The following is a 24,792-nucleotide window of genomic DNA, read 5'->3' as shown; positions in this document are numbered from 1 at the left end:
CTAGCATGATTTAACATGTCCCAAGAAAGTTGTTAAGCTTTGCTAGTGATAGACAGTTTAAACATGTTTTTAGTATGATTAATACATTTTGACTGAGATATCCTTTTTAAGATATATATTGAGGATTACAGAGCTCCAAAGCAGATGCTGATCCCCCGGTTGGTTATGGTTGCTAATATTAGCGCTAAAATATGCAGCCAGTCCAGTTAAGGAGCTTTAATGTTGGATAATATTGTTAGTATTTAGAAAATTATTGATTCAGTGATTACATTTGCTCTGTGTTTGATGTACATTACTGTAGGTATGCTTTCTAAAATGAGAATGCATTCATTGTTTGACATTGACAGTAAGTATCATTTATAGTGTTACAAAAGTTCACATAAAAGTAAAATGTATCAATGTTTCCACAAAAATATGAAGCAGCACAACTGTTTTCAATAATAAATGTTTCAGCAAATCAGCATATTAGAATGATTTCTGAAGGATCATGTGACTGAACACTGAGTAATGATGCTGAAAATTCAGCTTAAGCACCTGATTAACATATTGCTTGCATGATTTTAATGTGATTAGTATGTTGTTAGCATGTTTCTAGCATGGTTAGCATGTTGTTATCATGTTGCTACCATCTTAACATGATTAGCATGTTGTTAACATGAATAATATTTTGCTAGCATGACTAACATGTTTGTTAACCTGATTAACATGTTTGCATGTTTTTAACACAGTTAACATGTTGCTAGCATTGATTAACATTGTTTACGTTTTTCTAGAATGAATAACATGTTGTTAGCATGTTGCTACCTTGCTACCATGTTTGCATGTTTTAACACGATTAGCATGTTGTTAGCATAATTAGCATGTAAAATGTTATCATGTTTTTAGCATGATTAGCATGTTGCTAGCATTTACTAACATTGCTACCATTTGCCAACCTGATTAACATGTTTGCATTTTTTACCACAATTACCATGTTTTTAACATGATGAACTTGTTAGCATTGACTGACATGTTGCTAGCATGTTGTCAACCTGATTAACTTGTTGCTTGAATGTGTTTGCATGATTAGCATGTTAGCACTATTTTAACAGGATTAACATGTTGTTAACATGGTTTTAAAATGTTGTTAACATGTCGCTACCATGTTCTTAACATGATTAGCATTTTGCTAACATGACTAACATGTTGCTACCATGTTGCTAATCTTATAATGTTGTTAACATAATTAGCATGTTGCTAGACTGTTTCGGTATGTTGCCAACATGTTTCTAGCATGATTAGCATATTATTAAAATACTTTGTAGCATGCTTAACGTTGTCACGTATCTGGTCTATCCTGTCATCATGAACTCTTGCACCACACTTCATGGACTTCATTCCCCACAAGCCACTGCACTAATCACTGCATTCACCTGCTCTCACTTTACTGATTACCGCTCACAGCTGCACCTCATCACACTGACTGCATTTAAGCTTCTCACACACACAGCCACTCTGCGAAGTCTTACCGTTCCCTATGGTCGTAATTCCGAGCGTTTTCCCTTGTGTTGGTTTCTCTGTGTATGACTCTGGACTGTGTACCCCGTTGACGATTCCTGCTACCTGCCATTGCGACCATTGCCTGTGTATCGAACTGTTTCCTGGATTTCCTACGTTGTTCCTGTTTTCCTGGTGATTATTCCTGCCTGTTGACTATTCTCAATAAATGCTGCAGTTGGATCCGCACGTCTCTGACTCTCCTTGTGACAGAAGACTTCGCCGCTACAAGGATCCAGCAGCTAGTATGATGTCATCGGGTTCCAGCACGCATCCAACAGTACAGATCATGCGTCTAAAACAAGGTGAGCGGTCTGTTGAGGAGTATGCAAGGGACTTTCTTGAATTGGCGAATCAGTCAACTATGGATGAGGGATGCCTGATGATTTTCTTCCGTGGAGGACTCTTAGAGCCATTGGCTTCCCTCATGCCAATGTTTGAACCGGGCTGGACTTTGCAATCTTATATGGATCTTGCTCTTTCGTTGTGTGGCTCTCCTTTTACTGTGGGAATTGTGGAGGAGGACCATCTTCCCACAGTAAGTTCCAGCTCAGAGCCACAGCCTAAGATGTCTGCTAGTCCAGAGTCTGCAAGCAAGATGGCTGCCACGCCAGAGTCTGCAAGCAAGATGGCTGCCACGCCAGAGTCTGCAAGCAAGATGGCTGCCACACCTGAGTCCCCGGCCAAGATGGCCGCCAAACCTGAGTCTGCACCTAGGATGGCTACCGTCAAATCAGAGTCTCCGCCGCCAGAGCACCCTCCAGTGACTGCGCCGCCAGAGCGCCCTCCAGTGACTGCGCCGCCAGAGCGCCCTCCAGTGACTGCGCCGCCAGAGCGCCCTCCAGTGACCGCTCGCCCAGAGCGCCCTCCAGTGACCGCTCGCCCAGAGCGCCCTCCAGTGACCGCTCGTTCAGAGCCTGCTCTTCCAGAGTCTCCGCTGGAGACGCCCAGCCCTCCTGAATCTCCGCTGGGGTCGTCCAGTTCTCCAGAGCCCGCTCCTCAAGAGCGTTGTCCAGAGCCCGCTTCACAACAGCGTCGTCCAGAGCCTCCGCTGGTTCCGCCCAGCCTTCCAGAGACTCCGCTGGTTCCGCCCAGCCTTCCAGAGACTCCGCTGGTTCCGCCCAGTCTTCCAGAGACTCCGCTGGTTCAGCCCAGTCTTCCAGAGCCTCCGCTGGTTAAGCCCAGCCTTCCAGAGCCTCCGCTGGTTAAGCCCAGCCTTCCAGAGCCTCCGCTGGTTAAGCCCAGCCTTCCGGAGCCTCCGCTGGTTCAGCCCAGCCTTCCGGAGCCTCCGCTGGTTCAGCCCAGCCTTCCGGAGCCTCCGCTGGTTCAGCCCAGCCTTCCGGAGCCTCCGCTGGTTCAGCCCAGCCTTCCGGAGCCTCCGCTGGTTCAGCCCAGCCTTCCGGAGCCTCCGCTGGTTCAGCCCGGCCTTCCAGAGTCTCCGCTGGTCCCGCCCGGCCTTCCAGAGTCTCCGCTGGTCCCGCCCGGCCTTCCAGAGCCTCCGCTGGTTCCGCCCGGCCTTCCAGAGCCTCTGCTGGTTCAGCCCAGTCTTCCAGAGCCTCCGCTGGTTCCATCCAGTCGTCCTGAGATTCCTGTCTGCCCGGTTCTGGTCACGGAGGCCATGTATGGACTGTGTGGGTTCCCACCCGCCCTCCCTGCTGCTCCAGTCCCGCCACCTCTGTCTCCTGACAGTCCCTCTGCTCACCCACATCCCACCTTCGGTGCAGAGGACTTGCCGTGGGACTGCCAGTCTCCATCGGTGTCCAGACTGAAGGATCCCTCACCATCACCTCCAGTCTCAGAGTCCTGGACTCCACCTCGGCCCTCCGACCCTGCGGCTCCACCCCGGCTCTGTGCTCCCTCGTCTCCGTTGTCGGCCATCGGCCCACCAGCTCCTCCGGGCTCCATCGTCTCTCCGGCTCCGCCCCGGTCAGTCGTCGCCCCACCCTCGCCTCTGGACTCTACTCCTCCGGCTGCGCCTCGTCACTCCGTCCTGCCGGCTCTGTGGACCTCCTCCCTCCCGTGGGCACAGCCTCGATCCTCTGTCACTCCGGCTCCGCTGCGTACCTCCGGACCTCCATCTCCGCCGGGGTCGCCAGAGCCTTGGGTTCCGCCTTGGCCCTCCGGATCCTCTGTGTCGTCCAGGACCATCGACTCTCCGATTCCGCCTCGGGCTCCACCGGCTCCACCTCCGTCGGTCGGCCCCATGCAGGAGCCAACCCTTCCTCCGCCATGGCTTCTCCCTCCGTCGGCTCCGCCGCAGTTCATAGTTCCAGTACCCCCACATGGACCTGGCCCTCCATCCCTCCCCCTGTTCCGCCTCAGCTCCACCACCCTCCGGGTTTCATTAGGTGGTTAGAGCGTCTGGAAGCCGCTCCTTGGGGAGGGGCTCTGTCACGTATCTGGTCTATCCTGTCATCATGAACTCTTGCACCACACTTCATGGACTTTATTCCCCACAAGCCACTGCACTAATCACTGCATTCACCTGCTCTCACTTTACTGATTACCGCTCACAGCTGCACCTCATCACACTGACTGCATTTAAGCTTCTCACACACACAGCCACTCTGCGAAGTCTTACCGTTCCCTATGGTCGTAATTCCGAGCGTTTTCCCTTGTGTTGGTTTCTCTGTGTATGACTCTGGACTGTGTACCCCGTTGACGATTCCTGCTACCTGCCATTGCGACCATTGCCTGTGTATCGAACTGTTTCCTGGATTTCCTACGTTGTTCCTGTTTTCCTGGTGATTATTCCTGCCTGTTGACTATTCTCAATAAATGCTGCAATTGGATCCGCACGTCTCTGACTCTCCTTGTGACAAACGTGTTGTTAACCATGGTTCTAACATGATTAACTTGACTTGTTGTTAGCATGTTGCTAGCAGGTTTTAACACGTTTTTAACATGATTGACATTTGCTAGCATGTTTCTAACATGATTAGCATGTCGTTAGCACGGTGACACTATGTTTGTAACATGGTTAGCATGTTGCTGTCATGTTTTAGTATACTGCTAGCATTATTTAGCATGTTGTTCTAGGAAAGTCATTAAGCTTTGCTAGTGATAGACGGTTTAAACATGTTTTTAGCATGATTAGCATGTTGTTAGAATGGTGCTAGTATGCTTATAGTGTGATTGGCATGTTTTAGTAGGCTGTTAGCATGATTTTGCATGCTGTTCTTGGATAGTCATTAAGCTTTGCTAGCAATAGCTTAAACACTCTACAAGTCTTATTGTACAAAAGTTTTCATCTCAATGAAAGTTTATGAGATTGGTGCTTTTAGTCTGGTTTTCGAAAACCGTAAGCCGGATCAGTTAGAAAAGATAAAGCAACTAACTTAAGAACAGTCTGAATGTCTGACTCGAGTTTTGTGGTTGTAGCTTTAAAATTAGGAGGAGATACAGTCCAAATTTTGTCTAATTTTGTAAGAAGCAGCTTAAATAGCATTTTAGTAAGTTGGCTTTCTCAATGTTCTTTTGGAACATACTGAAATAGAAATCAGTTATTTAAAATTGTAATAGTAATTCATAATATTACCATTTTTACTCTATTTTTGATCACATAAATGCAGCCTTGAGCACATGAGGCTACCAATCAGTACCTGAGATCTTGCGTATTCAGATGAGCCCCACAGGACGACCCCAGCGGCCCCCAGTGCTGCACTTTCTCCTATAGTGTGGACCAGGTCACTCTGTTCAAGATGAACACAGTATATCTTTATGTTTATGCAGAAAAGCAAGAGATTGAGCCATGTAGTAGCAGGCCCGGAGAAGAAATGTCTAACTGCTTAAGACAAACATCACAATTACAATTACAATTGCTTATACTATATATAGGGTACCTCAGCCGTGAACGATACCTTAAATCGTGTGGCTTACTGAGGAGAGGTGTGTAATCGTACATTTGATTTTCGACTTTTGGGAAGTAAAACAATACAGTAGACCTACATATATAATGTACAGCCTGCAGCCTTTACTATCACAATGAACATATGGAAGCTATCAGTTGTAACCTAAACTAGTCATAATAAGTACTTTACCTTGTGATGTACTTCACTGTCTAAAGGCGGGTGGTCCCATCAAACCGAAAACACGACTGCAGACCTACTGCAGAGTTTGATTTGGAACATTCCACTCATAACGAGGTGACAGATGAGTGTTTAAGCAAATCTCTGGCATTTAAGATGCCGGGGAGGAGGGTGATTTAAAGGGTGCGTCTGTCACTCAAGTATTTGACGAGTGATTAAAACAATGTGCATTTGACAGGTTCCTCTAGATGCCTGGAAAACCGTGCAAAGTAGAAAGATGGTACTGAGTACAGCAGTTCAGTGGGTATTAAAGGGATAGTTCGCCCAAAAATGAAAATTCTGTCATTAATTACTCACTTTCATGTTGTTCCAAACCTGTAAGACCTTCATTCATCTTCGGAACACCAATAAAGATATTTTTGATGAGCTTTCTGACCCTGCATAGACAGCAACGCAACTACCACGTTCAAGGCCCAGAAAGGTAGTAAGGACATTGTTAAAATAGTAATGTGACTATCAGTGGTTATTAACACTTTATTCAACAATTTCTTATCCTCTGTGGTACTCCTGTGAACACACGTCGAAATCTGACGTGGAATAGCAGAAACTGCGCACAAAAAAGTAAAAATAAAAAAGGCAAAAAAAATCCTAATTTGTGTTCAGAAGATGAATGAAGGTGAACTATCCCTTTAAAGCTCTTTTAAAAAAAGTAGGATTCTGATTGGCTCTCAAGGTTATGAGTCAATTTCAGTGTATTATTAACAAAATATTGTTAATTTACCAGAAATGTTCCACCCCTTTGCAACCCTAATCAAAAATATAGTAAAAACATTAATTCATTAAAAAGTTACTACAGTTTTAAATAACTGTTTTCTATTTTAATATAATCAAAAATATAATTTATTCCTGTGATGTCAAAGCTACATTTTCATAAATAATTGATAACCATATTAGCATCTAAACTAGCGGAGGACAATGTTTTGTTTATTATAATCATGCTCTACAGTTCTGTTGTCTGTCGCTTTAAATGTTCAAGCTTGAGTTGGATGGATTCTGATTGACTGTCAGTGTTTTTATTTTGAAGTAGCTGAAAAAAAATTCCAAGTGATTCCATTTGTATTGTTCCTCTATGTTGTTGTCGTTATGGTATGGACCTTTAAAAAAAGAATAAGAGTAATTAGAGTAAGAATAAGGGTCCTTATTAAAAATGTGATTGACACAATGTGAGGTCGTATTAGTTTTTAATTTGTGAAAATACTCGGTGTCCAAAGACCTATGGAATTATAACAACTTCATGCTACATTGCAAATGCATTTTTTCGAATGCGAAAAACTAAGAAAATGTAACCCAATCCGATTTTTTTTTTACATCAGACGAAAGTTTTGGAGGCAGTGTGTAAACGAGGTTGTCAACGTGAGGTCGTATTTATTTTTTAACGTGCAAAAATTTTGAACAAGAATTTTGGACTCAGTGTGCAAGGACTTTTAGAATTATTACAACTTCATGCTACAGTCATCGTATGTTTTTTTTTTTTTTTGATGGAAAAAGTGCAGAAAATGTAATACGATCTGATTTTTTTATGACGGACATAAGTTTCGGAGGCAGTATGTAAACATGGTTGGCAACGTGAGGTCGTATTTATTTTTAACGTGCAAAGATTTTGGATGAGAATTTTGCAAGGATCTTTATTAAAACTTCTTTTTGAGAATCCCGATCAGCCAGCATAGCAACAGGCTCAACCAATGGTGTGCATTTTGTGTTGGGGCTACTTGTTTAACAACCAATGATAAACAAGGGAGTGTTCTGATATAGACCCGGATGCGCTGTGCTTTGTTTACAAGCAGAAGACGCACACTGTACATAAAACAGTCTTTGTAAACATGTCTGAAGATTTGATGAAAAACTATTCTCATAGCTTTATAAAATTACGGTTGAACCTCTGTCACATGGACTATTTTAATGATGTCCTTACTACCTTTTTTGGGCCTTGAACGTGGTAGTTGCGTTGCTGTCTAGCATAGCAACTGGCTCAACCAATGGTGTGCATTTTGGGGTGGGTCTATCTGTTTAACCAACCAATGACAAACAAGGGGAGTGTTTTGACATAGAACCCAGATGTGCCTTGTTTACAAGAAAAAGAAGATGCACAATGTACAATGTAAAGATGTCTGCAGATTTTCACAGAGAGGATAACTTGCAAATTTTTGCTCAGCCTTACATATTTGAACCAGAATATGCAGACGATGAACTAAGAGAGATGGACGTTTTATGTCAGAACGCTGGCTTCTGCGTCAAGAACATGTGTCAAAGACTGACACGGGAAAAAATAAATTGTTGAATAGAGTCGTTATTTTAGTTTTTTGGAACAGAAAGTATTCTCATAGCTTCATGAAATTAAAGTTGAACCACTGATGTCACATGGATTATTTTAACGATGTCCTTACTGCCTTTCTGGGCCGTGAACGTGGTAGTTGTGTTGCAGTCTAGCATAGCAACTGGCTCAACCAACCGTGTGCATTTTAGGGCAGGGCTACCTGTTTAACCAACCAATGACAAACAAGGGGAGTGTTCTGATGTAGAACCCAGATGCACCTTGTTTACAAGAAGAAGACAAAGAAAAAGATGCACGCTGTACATAATACATATGTAAACATGTCTGAAGATTTTAATAGAGAGGATGACTTGAAATTTTTTGCCCAGCCTTACTTATTTGAACCAGAATATACAGATGATGAACTAAGAGAGATGGGCGTTTTACTTCAGAATGCCAGCTCCTGTGTCATGGTACTCTTGTGAGCACGCATCAAAGACTAAAGGAAGAGAAGAAATTGTTGAATAAAGTCATTGTTTTTGTTTTCTCTGCGCAAAAAAATAATTCTCATAGCATATTATTAAGGTTGTAACACAGATGTCACATGGACTATTTTAACAACGTTCCTATTACCTTTTCGGCCTTGACCGTGGTAGTTCCGTCTAGCATAGCAAATGGCTCAACTAATGGTGTGCTTTTTGGGGCACAGAGACAGAGAGGATGACATGCAATGTTTTGCCCAGCCTTATTTATTTGAACCAGAATATACAAACAATGAACGCCAGCCTCTGCGTCAGCAGCACCACACGCATGCGTCACGATACTCTCGTGAACGTGCGTCGAAGATTGACACTGAAGGAAAGAAATGGATGAATAAAGTCGTTGTCTTTGTTTTCTTTGCTCACAAAACGTATTCTCGTAAATTTGTCAAATTACAGTTAAACCACTTATGTCACTGTTTTAACAACGTCCTTACTACTTTTCTGAACTTTGAACGTGGTAGTTGTGTTGCTTGAGATCTTACGGGTTTGAAACGTCATGAGGGTGAGTAATTAATGACAGAATTTTCATATTTGGGTGAACTAACCCTTCAACTATTAACCTTTTATCTTATATTTAAAGTTCTACTCACCTCTGATAGGACAACAAATGTGTATGCATAGAAGGGTCTGGAATAAACAAAAACAGGCAGCGTATAGTCATTCCTAGCAATCGAGGCAATCCTCATGGCCTCTTTGACACGGTAGTGCACAAATTTGACTGTGTTAGCTGAAGACTTGAGCTCATAGTCGAGATAGATGGAAGGATAGAGGGCCGTACTCTCCTTCCACAGCCACATCAGGTGATCATTGCGTACATGCTCTATATTAGGACACTCTCCAGTGTAACCCAACGGATGCTCCTTGTAGCCATAATTGTAGCAGTCAGGAAACAAGTAAAACCCCCAAAGGCCATGCGGCCTTCGACTCTCGGCCAGCCCCAGTGTTGAGTTCATGAATACTTGTCCGGCTCTCTCAAAGAGCTCCTTTGCTTCATTCTCCACCTTACTTTGTGGCCAACCAGGATGGAGTTTCCTTATAAGCTCCTTGGATTTGTTCCGGTAGATGTCCTTCGAACCCCAATTGCGAACCCACTGCGGTCGCCAGTTTTCCCAATCAATGACACCAAGGCCATGAAAGTCCTTGATGGGTATAAGCTTGTCGATGTCGGCCCGAGCTTTGCTGAGGTGTTTGCTCAAGCTTTGGTTCTGAGGAAGGCCGCCATTGATGGGAATCCCAGAGCTGGTGTAGTAGGGATAGTATCCCAGTCGACTGTGGTAAAAGATGGTCACGTTGGGGCCGCTCAAGGTCTCGTTGTGGTTTGCGACGATGTCAAAGACACTAAGGTCCAAATCCACCTTGTAAAAGAGACGGACAAGATGTTATTCCCATCATTTGGACCACACACAAGATTATAGATCATTGACACATGTTCAACCTTGAATCGAAGACGGCAGGATTCAGTAGGTGCGTTCCACACCACCACAAATGGACGATGGGGTAACAAAGGCGTTCGGGCCTGCTTTAGCTGATCCGCCCAGGCAACCAGAGATCCATACACTGCCAGTGCCAGAAACCCAATCAGAGCCATTGCCCAAATACCCTCATAGAACAATCAACCCACATGCCACAATCTGTAAAGAAACAAAATATTAAAAAATCACATCACTGATGAAAAAATGATTACACCATGAGGGACATTTGGCAAGGATATTCAAAGACATGGTTGAGTGACAGACAAATGAGGGTCATCGAGACACAGTGCTCTACATTCCACAGCACAATGATCCTCTGTACTGCACCCAATTAATTGTCCCTTCATTTCAATGCTCATTCAAGTAATTCATGCATGCAGGTCTTGATTAGGTGAGCGTAAACTAACAGGACTGGTAACTTAGTATTATTTATTTTAGTATTATAGTATTTATTTATATGTTGAACTGGCTTTTATTTTTACAATTTCAGGATAACATTTAGATTTTTAGTAATATTTTTATTATTTGTTTTTTCGTTTCCATTATTTGCATTTAATTGCCAACAAAAGGCAACCTTTCAAATTTTTATTTAAGTTTTTTTTTTAAATATGTATATTTTATTACAGCTTCAGTTGTTGAATTTTTTTTAACTGTTTTAGTTTTAGTTCGGTTAGTTTAAGTTTAAGGCAAGACACTGCAGGTGAATAGGGTAAAAAAATAGCTACTAGTTATCACCTTACTTACCCAGTTGATTGATTACTTTGATAATTGCAAACATTTTTTGTATTACAAGTTTTCACAAATGTTAGGTTTAAATATGCAAATGAGGCATTATTTAATCAAATATGCGCTAATTTGCAAAAATCTAAATACTAGTCAGTTTCAAAAGTCTTCTTAATTTTTGAACATAATTCAGAAAAAAACTTTTTTTTTTTTTTTTTTTTTTTTTACAATTTTTTGGGGAATACAATTTATAAAATCAAGCAAATTATATATGAAGAAATCCCTCTGTAAAAACCTTCAGGATATAGACAGGAATAAAAATGTAAAGTGAGGTGTGTGTAAGTGCTACTGAAGTGGAGATTTATTGCTCATTGTGGAAGAAAAAACTCATTTTCAGAAAACGGCCTTTAAAAATATGCATTGTAATTGAAATCTATTGACACAAATAGATAAAGTGCTATAAAAGAAACACTTAACAGTGTTTTGGATGTTTTCTTTCCTCTAGTCAAAAAAACACTTAAGCCAATGAAAAACCAATAAGCCCAAAATCTCAAACTTGATAAGTACATGAAAAAAAAGCATTTTTGCATTTTGTCTCCCCTTAAGTTGATTGATTACTTGCACTCTAAAAGAGTCAATCTGTTCTTGGAAAGCTTTTATATATTGTTAGTGCTGTCAAATCGATTAATTGTGATTAATCGCATCCAAAATAAAAGTTTGTGTTTACATAATATGTTTTATATTACAGTACCTTGCGAAATTATTTATACCCCTTAATTTTTTCACATTTTGTTATGTTGCTGCCTTATGTTAAACTAATTTAAATTACTACTTTATTCATACCCTTTTCTGGGACACTTTAGCTCAGGAGTATTCATATTGCTTCTAGATGTCACTACACTTTGAGTGGAGTTAAACTGTGGCAAATTCATTTGAATGAGTATGATTTAGAAAGGCACACACCCCTCAGAAAAGGTCTAACAGCTGAAAATGCCTATCAGAGCAAAAACCAAGTCCTGAAGTCAAGATAACTGCCTGTAGAGCTAAGTGACAGACTTGCGTTAAGGCGATGATCTAGGGAAGAGTTCAGAAAAAAAATCTGCTGCATTGAAGGTTCACAGAAGCATTATCCATAATGGAAGATGATTGGAACAAGTAGGACTCTAGAAAATGTCTGCCAGCCCCCATCCAAGCTGACAGAGCTTGAGAGGTGAAAAGGTGAGGCAAAGAATGGCAGATAATTGGCAAATGTTGATGTGCAAATCTTTTCGCAGCATACCCAAAAAGACTTGAGGCTGTAAAGGTGCTTCAACTATGTACTGAGTTAAGGGTATGAATACTTATGCAATGTACTTATTTCAGTGTTTTATTTTTATTAAATTTGTCAAATTTGCAAATCTGGTTTTTGCTTTGTCATTATTATGGTGGATGGAGTGTACATTTTAAAAAATTTTGGGGTATGATGTGACAAGCTTTGCACATCTGCATTTGGCAATTATCTGCCATTCTTTGCCTCACCTTTTCACCTCTCAAGCTCTCAAGCTTTTCAGCTGTTAGACCTTTTCTGAGAGGTGTGTGCCTTTCTAAATCATACTCATTCAAATTAATTTGCCACAGTTTAACTCCACTCGAAGTGTATAGTAACATCTAGGAGCAATATGAATGCTCCTGAGCTAAATTTTGAGTGGCCCAGAAAAGGGTATGAATACTTATGCAACGGGATCTTTTCAGTTTTTTATTTTTAATAAATTTGCACAAATGTTAAAAAAAACTATTTTTTGCTTTGCCATTATGGAGTAGGGAGTGTAGATTGGTGTGGGGAAATTGCTTGTTGGCGATTCTTATCTTATTCTTTTACAGACTTTTACATATCATACATATTTTATTCCCATTCCTCCATGCAGAATTATAAAATATTGATATATACAATATATGTGCATTAAAATTGCCCAAAGGAGCAGTTTTACACAGCTACAAAACAACTTTGTTGACAATATCTAGATTAACAAGCCTTATTTAGACCCTTAAATAGACCTTTGAATATTTGGAATCAGTTTGGCAATTTTGGTTGAGTTGTGGAATTCTTCATTTTTATCTTATTTTTCCTCCTCTCTTAATATGACATTTGAAAATGACATGTGTATTACATTAAAATTCCTTGCTAATCTCCGTCGAATTCCTCTCACGGTTACGAGTGTGATTGTGTACACTCAGGGGGCCTCGTAAATGAAAGCAGTCCTGAACGTGCCTGTTTCGGCCTATTTATTTTTCAAATAAATTCTCTAGAAGTTGTGTTCAAAGAGAAAATAAAGACAAGAAAAACAATAATACCAATTCACCATCTGAAGGGTTTCTCCACCTCAGATATTTTTAATGGATAACGTCTCCTCCTCGTGGGTTTGTGGGAGTCAGATAAAATAAAAGGGATGATGTAGCTTACGGTACATGTGGAAGATTTGCATTTCCTCTTCCAGTGAGATGGCGGTGAAACTTGTCCATCTAACCAAGAGCAACAACATGGTGAAGTCACCAAGTCTTTTCATAAACCACAGCCATCTACAGTGCCCAACCACAAAAAAGACCCCCCAAAAAACCCGTCTGAGACATACTGGCACTGCTTTTGCCTCAGACAGACAGTGCTCGAGGGACATGAGAACCAACTGCTTTTTCTTTTTCTTCTTTACAAAGTGGACTGATTAAATCCAGATGACTATGAAGCTGCACATAGTGTTGCAGCATTGAACTTTTTGGCCTTTTTATTCATTTAAACCTAGAACGTTTATAGGGTTTTGAAAAATGTGAAACAACAATATTTAAGATTTGTGCTTTATTATCCTTTTTTTCCATTCTGGTTTTGTCCAACTACTGAAAACTACAGAAGCTCATTATACCTCGAGAGAAAAAAAAAAAAGGTTGAAATTCTGACTTTATATTTTACAATTGCAATATAATACCTCCTGTGACATATCTCTAATGGTTCAAAATTTGACTATTTTGACTCACAATCTCTACTTTATTTATCACAAAGGTAGTTTTATACCTCCCAACTATAACTTTATGGTCAGGGCTTAGACTAAACCAGGATTAGGTCATAGTTCAGTTAGTACATTTAAGTAATTTTTATAAATGTGCTTTAGAAAAAAAATACTGGTGTGCATCTTAAGACAAAACAAAGGCACTGATATATTTTAAGATCAGTCAGTGCAAGTTTCTTTCAGCTGAAACAGCTCAGATTTATATTTTAGTCTGGGACTAGGTTTAAGCCTTGTCTGTGAAACCAGGGCTTAATCTCAAATTTGCATTTGTTTCTCATAATTAAAATGTTACTTATGTCATAATTGCTGCTTTTCATGTTGCAGTATTGTAACTCCCAACGGTAACTTTATATCGCAATGTAACTTTGTCTCAGAATTATAATCTTAAAATAATTGTATCTCACAAATGCTGCTTTTTAACTGCTTTTTAACTTTAGATCTCGAAATGTAACTTTATATCTCAAATTTGAATTTGTTTCTCATAATTGTGGCTTTATATCTCAAAATGTGTTTTATTTCATAATTAATATCTCATAATTACTGCTTTTTTAGCTGCAATATTGTTACTCCCAACCAGGGGCGCCGCTAAGGGGGGGGGGAAGTTAGGACAATTCAAAGGGCCCACACCCTGTAGGGGCCCCCAGAGATCTGCTTTTGTGTGGTAGGGGGGGCCCAACCTCATATTTTGTCATAGGGCCCAAAATTGCGAGCTGCGCCCCTGCTCCCAACAGTAACTTTGTCGCAATGTAACTTTTTCTCAGAGTTTGTTTCTCATTATTGTGACTTTATATTTTAATAACTGTCTCATAATTGCGGCTTTATATCTCAAAATGTTACTTATCCCGTAATGATTGTATCTCGCAAATGCTGCTTTTTATTTTAACTTTATATCTCGAAATGTAACTTTATATCTCAAATTTAAATTTGCTTCTCATAATTGTGACTTTATATCTCAAAATGTGAAATGAATATCTCATAATTGCTGCTTTTTTGCAGCTGCAATATTGTTACTCCCAACAGTAACTTTATGTTGCAATGTAAATTTATATATCAAATTTGAATCTCATGTAAATTTGTCTCATAATTATGACTTTAAACCATATAACTGTCTCATAATCACTGCTTTTATATCTCACAATGTTACTTATCTCATCATGATTGTATCTCCCAAACACTGCTTTTTATTTTAACTTTATATCTCACAGTGTAACTTTATATCTCACATTTTTATTTGTTTCTCATAATTGTGACTTTTTATCTCAAAATGTGATCATGGTTATCTCATAATTGCTGCTTTTTTGCAGTTGCAATATTGTTACTCCCACCTGTAACTCTGTATCACAATGTAAATTTATATATCAAAATTGAATCCCAATGTAAATCAGAATTATGAGTTTGTTTCTCATAATTATTACTTTATATCGTCATAACTGTCTCATAATCACTGCTTTTATCTCACAATGTTACTTATCTCGTCATGATTGTATCTCACGAACACTGCTTTTTATTTTAACTTTATATCTCACAATGTAAATTTATATATCAAATTTGAATCTCATGTAAATTTGTCTCATAATTATGACTTTAAACCATATAACTGTCTCATAATCACTGCTTTTATATCTCACAATGTTACTTATCTCATCATGATTGTATCTCCCAAACACTGCTTTTTATTTTAACTTTATATCTCACAGTGTAACTTTATATCTCACATTTTTATTTGTTTCTCGTAATTGTGACTTTTTATCTCAAAATGTGATCATGGTTATCTCATAATTGCTGCTTTTTTGCAGTTGCAATATTGTTACTCCCACCTGTAACTCTGTATCACAATGTAAATTTATATATCAAAATTTAATCCCAATGTAAATCAGAATTATGAGTTTGTTTCTCATAATTATTACTTTATATCGTCATAACTGTCTCATAATCACTGCTTTTATCTCACAATGTTACTTATCTCGTCATGATTGTATCTCACAAACACTGCTTTTTATTTTAACTTTATATCTCACAATGTAACTTTATATCTCAAATTTGAATTTATTTCTCATAATTGTGACTTTATCTCATAATGATTCTCATAATTGCTACTTTTTTGCAGTTGCAATATTATTACTCCCACCTGTAACTTTGTATTGCAATGTAAATCTGTATATCAAATTTGAATTAGTTTTTTTATAACTTTGACTTTATATCTCATACTGTGACTTATCTCGTAATGATTATCTTATAATTGCTACTTTTCGCAGTTGCAATAGTGTTAGTCCCACCTGTAACTTTGTATTGCAATGTAAATTTCTATATCAAATTTGAATTAGTTTTTTTTATCATTTTGACTTTACATCTCAAACTGTGACTTATCTTGAAATGATTATCTCATAATTGCTACTTTTTCGCAGTTGTAATATTATAACTCCCATCTGTAACTTTGTATCGCAGTATAACTTTGTCTCACAAGTTTGAGTTTTTTTTTTCTCATAATTGTGACTTTATATGTCAAATTCTGACTTATCTCATAGTGACTACAGTAGTCAACATTTGAAGTGGACCAAGAAATTTTATCAAAGTTGTCCTAAGATAAGAATGGGTATTGTTTTGGTTTTAGGACAAAACCAAACCATGGGACTTTATATCTCAAAATTTGACTTATCTTGTCATGGCTGTATCTCATAGTAGCTACTTCATTTCTCACAAATGCAATAATATAACTGTATCTGTATATCTTGCAATGTAACTTTGTCTCACAACTATAATGGTGAATTTGTTGCCTACAATGTGACTTATTGTAATGGACTCATTTCTACATTGCTGACTTTATCCTGGCCAGCAGGGGTCACTCTCCTTGAGCCCTTTATGTCATGCTCTCTCCAGAACAGCAGATGGCTCTAGCATCATGAACTTTAGCCTCTCCACTCCTCTAGCTGGCGCTATTGCCCCATACTACGTTCAGTGTCCTGCTAATCAGCTTTGATTTCTCACACCTGTGTTTGACCCTTTATAAGTTTGTTCATTTCCTGCCATTGTGTTCAGTCTTGAGCCTATTTTCCCTGTGTATCCAGTTGCCAGTTCTCAAGTTAAGCTTTGATTGTTTTTGCGTATTTTGGACCCTTGTGTCTTTCTTTATTTGTTGTGTTTTCTATGTTTATTTTGTACTTTGATTGTCTAGTAAAGATACTTTGATTTTTTGAAGAATCAAGTCCCTTGGCTTTTTCCTCTTCTGCTATTGGGTTCACCTGTAGTGAAGATAGCTCAGTGAGTTAATCTATACTCCTAGGGCATCAGAGACCCGGGTTCAATCCTCACTTCAAGCAGCCCCATTACACTTATATTTCAAACTCCCAAACTTAACTTTGTATCTCACAATTATGATTTTGTTTCTGATAATTATGACTTTCTATCTTAAAATCTGACTTCTCATAAAGACAGCATCTCATAATCATTCATTTTTTCCAGCAGTTCTAATATTAAACCTCCCAAATTTAACTCACAATGTAACTTTATACCTCACAGTTATAAATTGTTTCTCAGAATTTTGATTTTATATCCCACAATGTGACTTTATATCTCAAAATGACTGCATCTAACAATCATTGCTTTATTTTTCAATTGCAATATTATACCTTTCAACTTTATATCTTGCAATGTAACTTTATGTTTCATATTGTGACTTCATATCTCACAATGGGACTAAAAATCTCAGAAATCTCACAGCTGCATCCGTTCTTTATAATCATGACTTTGTTTCTCAGAATTCATACTTTATATGACTTAATATGTGGCACAATATGTGTATTTCCAACCACCTTTATTACTCCAAGGCAGACTCATGTTTCTATAGTAACCCTTTTCAATCCTCCTTTCTCTTATACTCTATGATCAAACCAGAACATTTACTTCATATTGTAACCAGCATGCAGCTGGAATAAATACAGTGGTCAGCTGTAATCAGAAGGCCTCATGCAGCAAACCTCTGAATCTTGTGTTCTCTAACTTGAAAAGTAATCTGGAAAAATGGAGACGGAGCAGAAAATAAATGTGGACCCAAGCCTCTGCTAAACCTATAAGCACAGAACCATCCTGCTGCATCTGATAACTGGGAAAGATGTCATTTCATTGAGATTTTCCAAGATTGTTCTCGTAAAGTTTGCGACCGAATAGTCTTGATGGTAACAAACCCTGGCGTTCCTCTAAACATGAGCTTTTGCGTGAAATTCAGTGATGAAAGGTCAAACTACTTTCCAAAACATTTTCATGCTCTGTGTTGCCTTCGGATTTGATATTTATAGTCTGTTTGAGCGTAAGTGTGTATGTGATTATGTGCTAATGCTGTAAATACAATTAGCATATGGCGCATGGCTGATGTGGGATGCATTACATGTGGGTAAGAATGTTTGACTGCCTCGTTTTGCCTCAAAAAAGAACAGAAGAAATTAGTCTTTTGCCTGCTGCAGTCTGTATATGGAAATATATGTGTTTAGAACTGCTGTTGGTCCAATATGCCTTATGGAAAAGGGTTTGTAGGCCAAGTCCAAAGTTTATGGAAGCCTGTTTCCACCACTGAATAAAAACCGTAGAATAAATAGTAAAACATAGAAAAAAAAATAAAAAAAGTAATTACGACTTTTTACTCACAGTTGTGTGATATAAACTCGAAAGTCAGAATTGCGAAATAGAAACTAGCGATTCTGAGAAAATGTCTTTTTCCCCCTTTGAATTTATATTTAAAGTTTATATCCTGCAATACTGACTTTATAACTTGCAATTGCGAGTTTATATCCCACAATACTCAGAAAAAAGTCAGAATTGCGAGTTTATATCCCACAATTCTGACTTTATTTCTTACAACTGCAAGTTTATATCTTGCGATTCTGACTTCATTTCTCACAATTTTGTGTTTATATCATGCAATTGTAATAAATTAAGTCCGAATTGCAAGTTTTTATCTTGTAATACTGACTTTATAACTTCAAATTGCAAGTTTATATCCCACAATTCTGACTTTATTTCTCACAATTTTGAGTTTATATCTTGCAATTCTGGCTATATTTCTCGCAATTGTGAGTTTAGAATCCTGCAATTGTGAGAAAAACAAAAGAATTGTGAGTTTATATTACGCAATTGCGAGTGTACATCCCACAATTCTGAATTTATAACTCACAATTTTGGGTTTATATCATGCAATTGCAAGTAATAAATTAAGTCCGAATTGCAAGTTTTTATCTTGTAATACTGACTTTATAACTTCAAATTGCGAGTTTATATCCCACAATACTGACTTTATTTCTCACAATTTTGACTTTATATCTTGCAATTCTGGCTATATTTCTCGCAATTGTGAGTTTAGAATCCTGCAATTGTGAGAAAAACAAAAGAATTGTGAGTTTATATTACGCAATTGCGAGTGTACATCCCACAATTCTGAATTTATAACTCACAATTTTGGGTTTATATCATGCAATTGCAAGTAATAAATTAAGTCCGAATTGCAAGTTTTTATCTTGTAATACTGACTTTATAACTTCAAATTGCGAGTTTATATCCCACAATTCTGACTTTATTTCTCGCAATTGCAAGTTTATATCTCGCAATTCTGACTTTTTTTCTCACAATTTTCAGTTTATATAATGCAACTGTAATAAAGTCCGAATTGCGAGTTTTTATTTTTCAATTCTGGCTTTATTTCTCGCAATTGCAAGTTTATATCCCGCAATTCTCAGAAAAAAGTCAGAATAGTGAGTTTATATCCCACAATTCTGACTTTTTTTTCTCGCAATTGCAAGTTTATATCTCGCAATTCTGACTTTATTTCTCGCAATTGCAAGTTTATATCTCGCAATTCTGACTTTTTTTCTCACAATTTTCAGTTTATATAATGCAACTGTAATAAAGTCCGAATTGCGAGTTTTTATTTTTCAATTCTGGCTTTATTTCTCGCAATTGCAAGTTTATATCCCGCAATTCTCAGAAAAAAGTCAGAATAGTGAGTTTATATCCCACAATTCTGACTTTTTTTTCTCGCAATTGCAAGTTTATATCTCGCAATTCTGACTTTATTTCTCACAATTTTAATTTTATATCATGCAATTGTAATAAATAATGTCCGAATTGCAAGTTTATATCTCGCAATTCTGACTTTATTTCTCACAATTTTAATTTTATATCATGCAATTGTAATAAATAATGTCCGAATTGCAAGTTTTTATCTTGCAATTCTGGCTTTATTTCTCACAATTGCTAGTTTATATCCCGCATTTCTGAGAAAAAGTCAGAATTGCAAGTTTAAATCCTGTAATTCTGACTTTCTTACAATCACAAGTTTATATCTTGCAATACTGACTTTATAACTCCAAATTGCAAATTAATATCCCACAATTCTGATTTATTTCTCGCAGTTACAAGTTTATATCTTGCAATACTGACTTTATAACTCCGAATTGCGAGTTTATATCCCTCAGTTCTGACTTTATTTCTCGCAATTGCAAGTTTATATCTCGCAATTCTGACTTTATAACTTGCAATTGCAGTTTATGTTATGCAAATCTGAGAAAAAAAATCTATATCAGAATAAGTCAAAAGTCAGAATTGTAAATAAAAAATTGTAATTACCTTTTTTAAATTCTTTTATTCACTGGCAGAAACGGGCTTTCATAAAAGTTAACCCATTTAAGCACAAAAAACAAGTAAAAATTGGCATGTAAATAAAGCAGAGTATAGTTAACAATAGTTAATATTTTATAAGGAATGTCCAAATAAAAACTGCGGCTTTATACAGTATTTCACAATGTAGCTTGATATCTTCTTCTTCTATTCTTAGTTGGTTTCCCATAATTGTACATTTTTATCCTACAATGTGATTTTATATCTCAAAATGTTGACTTATCTCAAAATGACTATATCCCTCAGTTGCTACTTTATTTTTCTGCAATTCCAAATATTCAAAACTGTAACTTAATATCTTACAATGTGAATTTACAGTTCATATAACTTTTTTTTTTTTTTTTGATGATGATGATTGATACCCAGGTAAAAAAAAAGTGCACTAAAATACACTTTATTTAAGTATACTTAGTACACTTTTCAGTAATGTACTAAAAGTGCTCTATTTTCGCACACTAATTTTGTACTTATTGTACTAAAAAATAGTATTAAGTATATGTTAAGATAAACTTAATACCATCTAAGTGTACTCAACTGTGCTATTTTGAGACACCATGAAATTGAACTAAAATGTGCTTTTAACATACTATATCTGTATTTAAAAAAATATATTTAGTTACAACTAGAAATACACTTGAACCCTACTTTTAAACATTTATAAATATATTTATGACTAATTTAAAGTATAACAATAATATATTAAAAGAATATACAAAGTGTGAAAAAAGTGTGCTAAAATACAATTTAAGTACACTTAGTGCACTTCCCTAATGTACTTAAAGTGCTCTATTTTCGGGCACTGATTTTGTACTTAATATACTAAAAGTTATTCTTAAGTACTCCTTAAGATAAACTTAAGATCATCTAAGTGTACTCAACTGTGCTATTTTGAAACACCATGAAGATGAACTAAAACGTGCTTTTAACATACTATCTCAGCATTTCCAAAAATGTATTTTGTTACCACTTATAATACAATTGAAACATATTTCAGAAACCTTTAAATATACTAATTATACATAAAAAATAAACTTACTGATTATTTAAAATACAATAATAATATATAACAAATGTATACAAGGCCTATTTATAATGTATTGCCCACATGTTTTTATTAATAAAAAATACACTTATTATTTAAAATACATGAATAATATATAAAAAATGTATACAAAGCGTATTTATAATGTGTTGGCCACATATATTCATTAATAAAAAATACATTTGTTGATTATTTAAAATATATGAATAATATATGACAAATGTATACAAAGCATATTCATAATGTATTGCCCAAATATTTTTATTAATAAAAAATACACTTGATGATTATTTAAAATACATGAATAATATATAATAAATGTATACATAGCGTATTTATAATGTATTTTTTATTTATAAAAATATGTGGGCAAGACATTATAATTACGCTTTGTATAAATTTATTATATATAATTGATATATTTTAATTAATTAATAAGTGTATTATAATGAATAAAAATGTATGGGCAATACATTATAAATACGTTGTCACGAAACGTGTAGGAAAGCAAAAAATAACGTCTTCAATAAAAAGTCTTCAATAAATCCTCAGGCAGAGTAACAATAGACAGGAATGGCGGGAGAAGACGCGCACACAACGAAGGAACATAGGCGTAACGCTTGTAGCCGGACAAAGAAACAAGGAAATCAGACAAACTTATAAAGGGGAGATATTATCACACAGCATGTGATAAATACGCTTTGTATACATTTGTTATATATTATTCATGTATTTTAAATAATCAGTAAGTTTATTTTTTATGTATAATTAGTATATTTAAAGGTTTATGAAATATGTTTCAATCCTATTAGAAGTGTTAACAAAATACATTTTTTGGAAATGCTGAGATAGTATGTTAAAAGCACATTTTAGTTCATCTTCATGGTGTCTCAAAATAGCACAGTTGAGTACACTTAGATGATCTTAAGTTTATCTTAAGGAGTACTTAAGAATAACTTTTAGTATATTAAGTACAAAATCAGTGCCCGAAAATAGAGCACTTTAAGTACATTAGGGAAGTGCACTAAGTGTACTTAAATTGTATTTTAGCACACTTTTTTCACACTTTGTATATTCGTTTAATATATTATTGTTATACTTTAAATTAGTCATAAATATATTTATAAATGTTCAAAAGTAGGGTTCAAGTGTATTTCTAGGTGTAACTAAATATATTTTTTTAAATACAGATATAGTATGTTAAAAGCACATTTTAGTTCAATTTCATGGTGTCTCAAAATAGCACAGTTGAGTACACTTAGATGGTATTAAGTTTATCTTAACATATACTTAATACTATTTTTTAGTACAATAAGTACAAAATTAGTGTGCGAAAATAGAGCACTTTTAGTACATTACTGAAAAGTGTACTAAGTATACTTAAATAAAGTGTATTTTAGTGCACTTTTTTTTAACCTGGGAGAATTACCACACTCAAAATCAGTTTAAGTGTTAGTGCTAATAATGCATTCATATTAAGTGTACTTTAGTACAACTTTTGAGAAAATGTACTTCTACTACAATACATTACTAATAGATTTTTAATAAAATCAATTTAATATAACTTAAAATTACCACACTCAAAATCAATTTAAGTGTTAAGGCTTATAGTGCATTCATATTAAGTGTACTTAAGTACAACTTTTGAGAAAATATACTTCTACTACAATACATTACTAATAGATTTTTTATATATTAACTTATTTTAAATTTAGGATTAGTATGTAAACAGTCTACTAATAATCAACTAATGTTTAAAGCATTTAAAGCACACTTTTGAAAAACACAACTCTTTTTCGCAACTCTTTTGCATGTTTTTTCTGTAGTATACTTTATTTTAGTACACTAAAAATTTATTTAAGTATTACTGGTATTTAGTATACTTTTTTCAAGTGTACTTAAGTCCTACTGAAGTATAAACATACTTTTAATTAGTGTATTTATAGTGTATAAACATCACACTTTTTTAACACAAAAAAATAACAATGTACTAAAAATGTATTTGCGGGTATTTAAGTGTATTTTCATTGCATTTAAGTATTTTTTTTTTCACCTGGGTACTCATTGTGATTTTCTCATAGTTGTGGTTTTATGAGAAAAAAGTTACGGTGTAAGGAAGTGGTTTTGGACCCATTCTGTAGTGTGTTTGTATCTTCGTGCTGCAAATATGTTCCCATGAGTCATGCCTGAATGACCTGCAGCATCCCATAGATATGTGCAGCGCTTTATGTGCTTTGTCTGGACACACTACATGCCAGTGGGAGTTTGTTTATGTGCTGTCGCTCTACAGTTGAACGGTTCCCACATAGCAGGTTGTCCACTCAATGAATACACTGGTGTTGCTGAGGGAAGCAGATACTAGAAGCCTCCCGAGTCTGTCCACCATGTACTTGTCTCTAGTCCAGTCCTAATTAGGAGGAACTTGCTCTAGACACACACACTTTACTCATTAAGTTCACAGCAAATAGTTTCATTGTTAACATACACCAGGTCATTCCTTTATGAAAACTCAAATCAAATAGCATGGTGACGCAATGTTTAATTTGTCAAGAACTTTAAGCCAATAAAGGATCCACAAAATATAAGTACCACATCACACAAGTTTTATGAAATGTATCAATATCAGCTTAAATTTCTGCTTTGTGGCTTTAAATCCTATATTATATTCACTGAGCTTTAAAAACTTCATTGAAAACATGATAAAGACAGATTGTTGGATAAACACTTTGCACTAACCTGGTTTCAAAGCTGAGATTTCCTCAGCAGCCGCTTGTTCCAGCACTGCTCAGCACATCCGGAGTAATTATCTTGTCTTTGTACCGAATATCCAGCTGAGGCGTTTTGTTTTGTGCTATATGTGTTCAGAGATATCACAGTTATCAGGGTTTGCTGTGTGGATTTTGAGAGGCATTGGCATTGGCGCACTCTTGCATTGTTAATTGATTTGGCTCCTCCTCATCAAGCTCCCAAATGAAATCAACTGCAATTAGTGATCGCTGACATGCCAAAGCAGTCTGTGTCGCTCCAGGACTACAATAATTCTGAGTGGTTTGTGGCCTCATCATAAAGAAATGCTTTAGCTTTTGTTGTTTTGGGACTTGATGTCCATTTATAAGGCTTGATTATATGGGTCAGTGATGTATAAGAGTGTTACGACAACATTTTAGTGCCATATTAAAAAATGTAAAAAATCTTAGAGATTAAAGTCGTAATAGAATAAATTCGGAATATTACGAGAATAAAGTCGAAATTATGAGAATAAAGTCGAAATATTTCAAGACAAAATTTTGACAATAATGCCAAAATTATGAGAAAAAAAAGTAAAAATGTTTAGAGAATAAAGTTGAAGTGTTTTGACAATAAAGTCTAAATGTTTTGAGAATAAAGTCAAAATTATGAGAATTAATTTGTAGCAATTATGAGATTAAAGTTAATAATAT

The 24,792-nt window shown here is 36.4% G+C and overlaps 1 protein-coding gene across 1 annotated transcript in view; it reads right to left on the bottom strand.

Annotated features, from left to right (window-relative positions):
- hyal6 (hyaluronoglucosaminidase 6) overlaps positions 1–24,227 on the bottom strand; it is a 30,014-nt gene extending 5,787 nt beyond the window's left edge. The window contains exons 1-4 of the mRNA XM_073831901.1: positions 24,089–24,227; positions 9,853–10,048; positions 9,008–9,772; positions 5,139–5,228 (exon numbers count right to left, since the gene is read on the bottom strand). Coding sequence (XP_073688002.1) covers positions 5,139–5,228; positions 9,008–9,772; positions 9,853–10,005 — 1,008 coding nt within the window. The 5' untranslated portion in view covers positions 10,006–10,048; positions 24,089–24,227. The remainder of the gene's footprint in view (positions 1–5,138; positions 5,229–9,007; positions 9,773–9,852; positions 10,049–24,088) is intronic.
- Between the last annotated feature and the right edge of the window lie 565 nt (positions 24,228–24,792).

Source organism: Garra rufa, chromosome 25 (genome assembly GCF_049309525.1).
Source record: "Garra rufa chromosome 25, GarRuf1.0, whole genome shotgun sequence".
Taxonomy (NCBI): domain Eukaryota; kingdom Metazoa; phylum Chordata; class Actinopteri; order Cypriniformes; family Cyprinidae; genus Garra; species Garra rufa.
The sequence above is the reverse complement of the archived record's forward strand: the minus strand, read 5'-3'. Positions and strand labels throughout refer to the sequence as shown.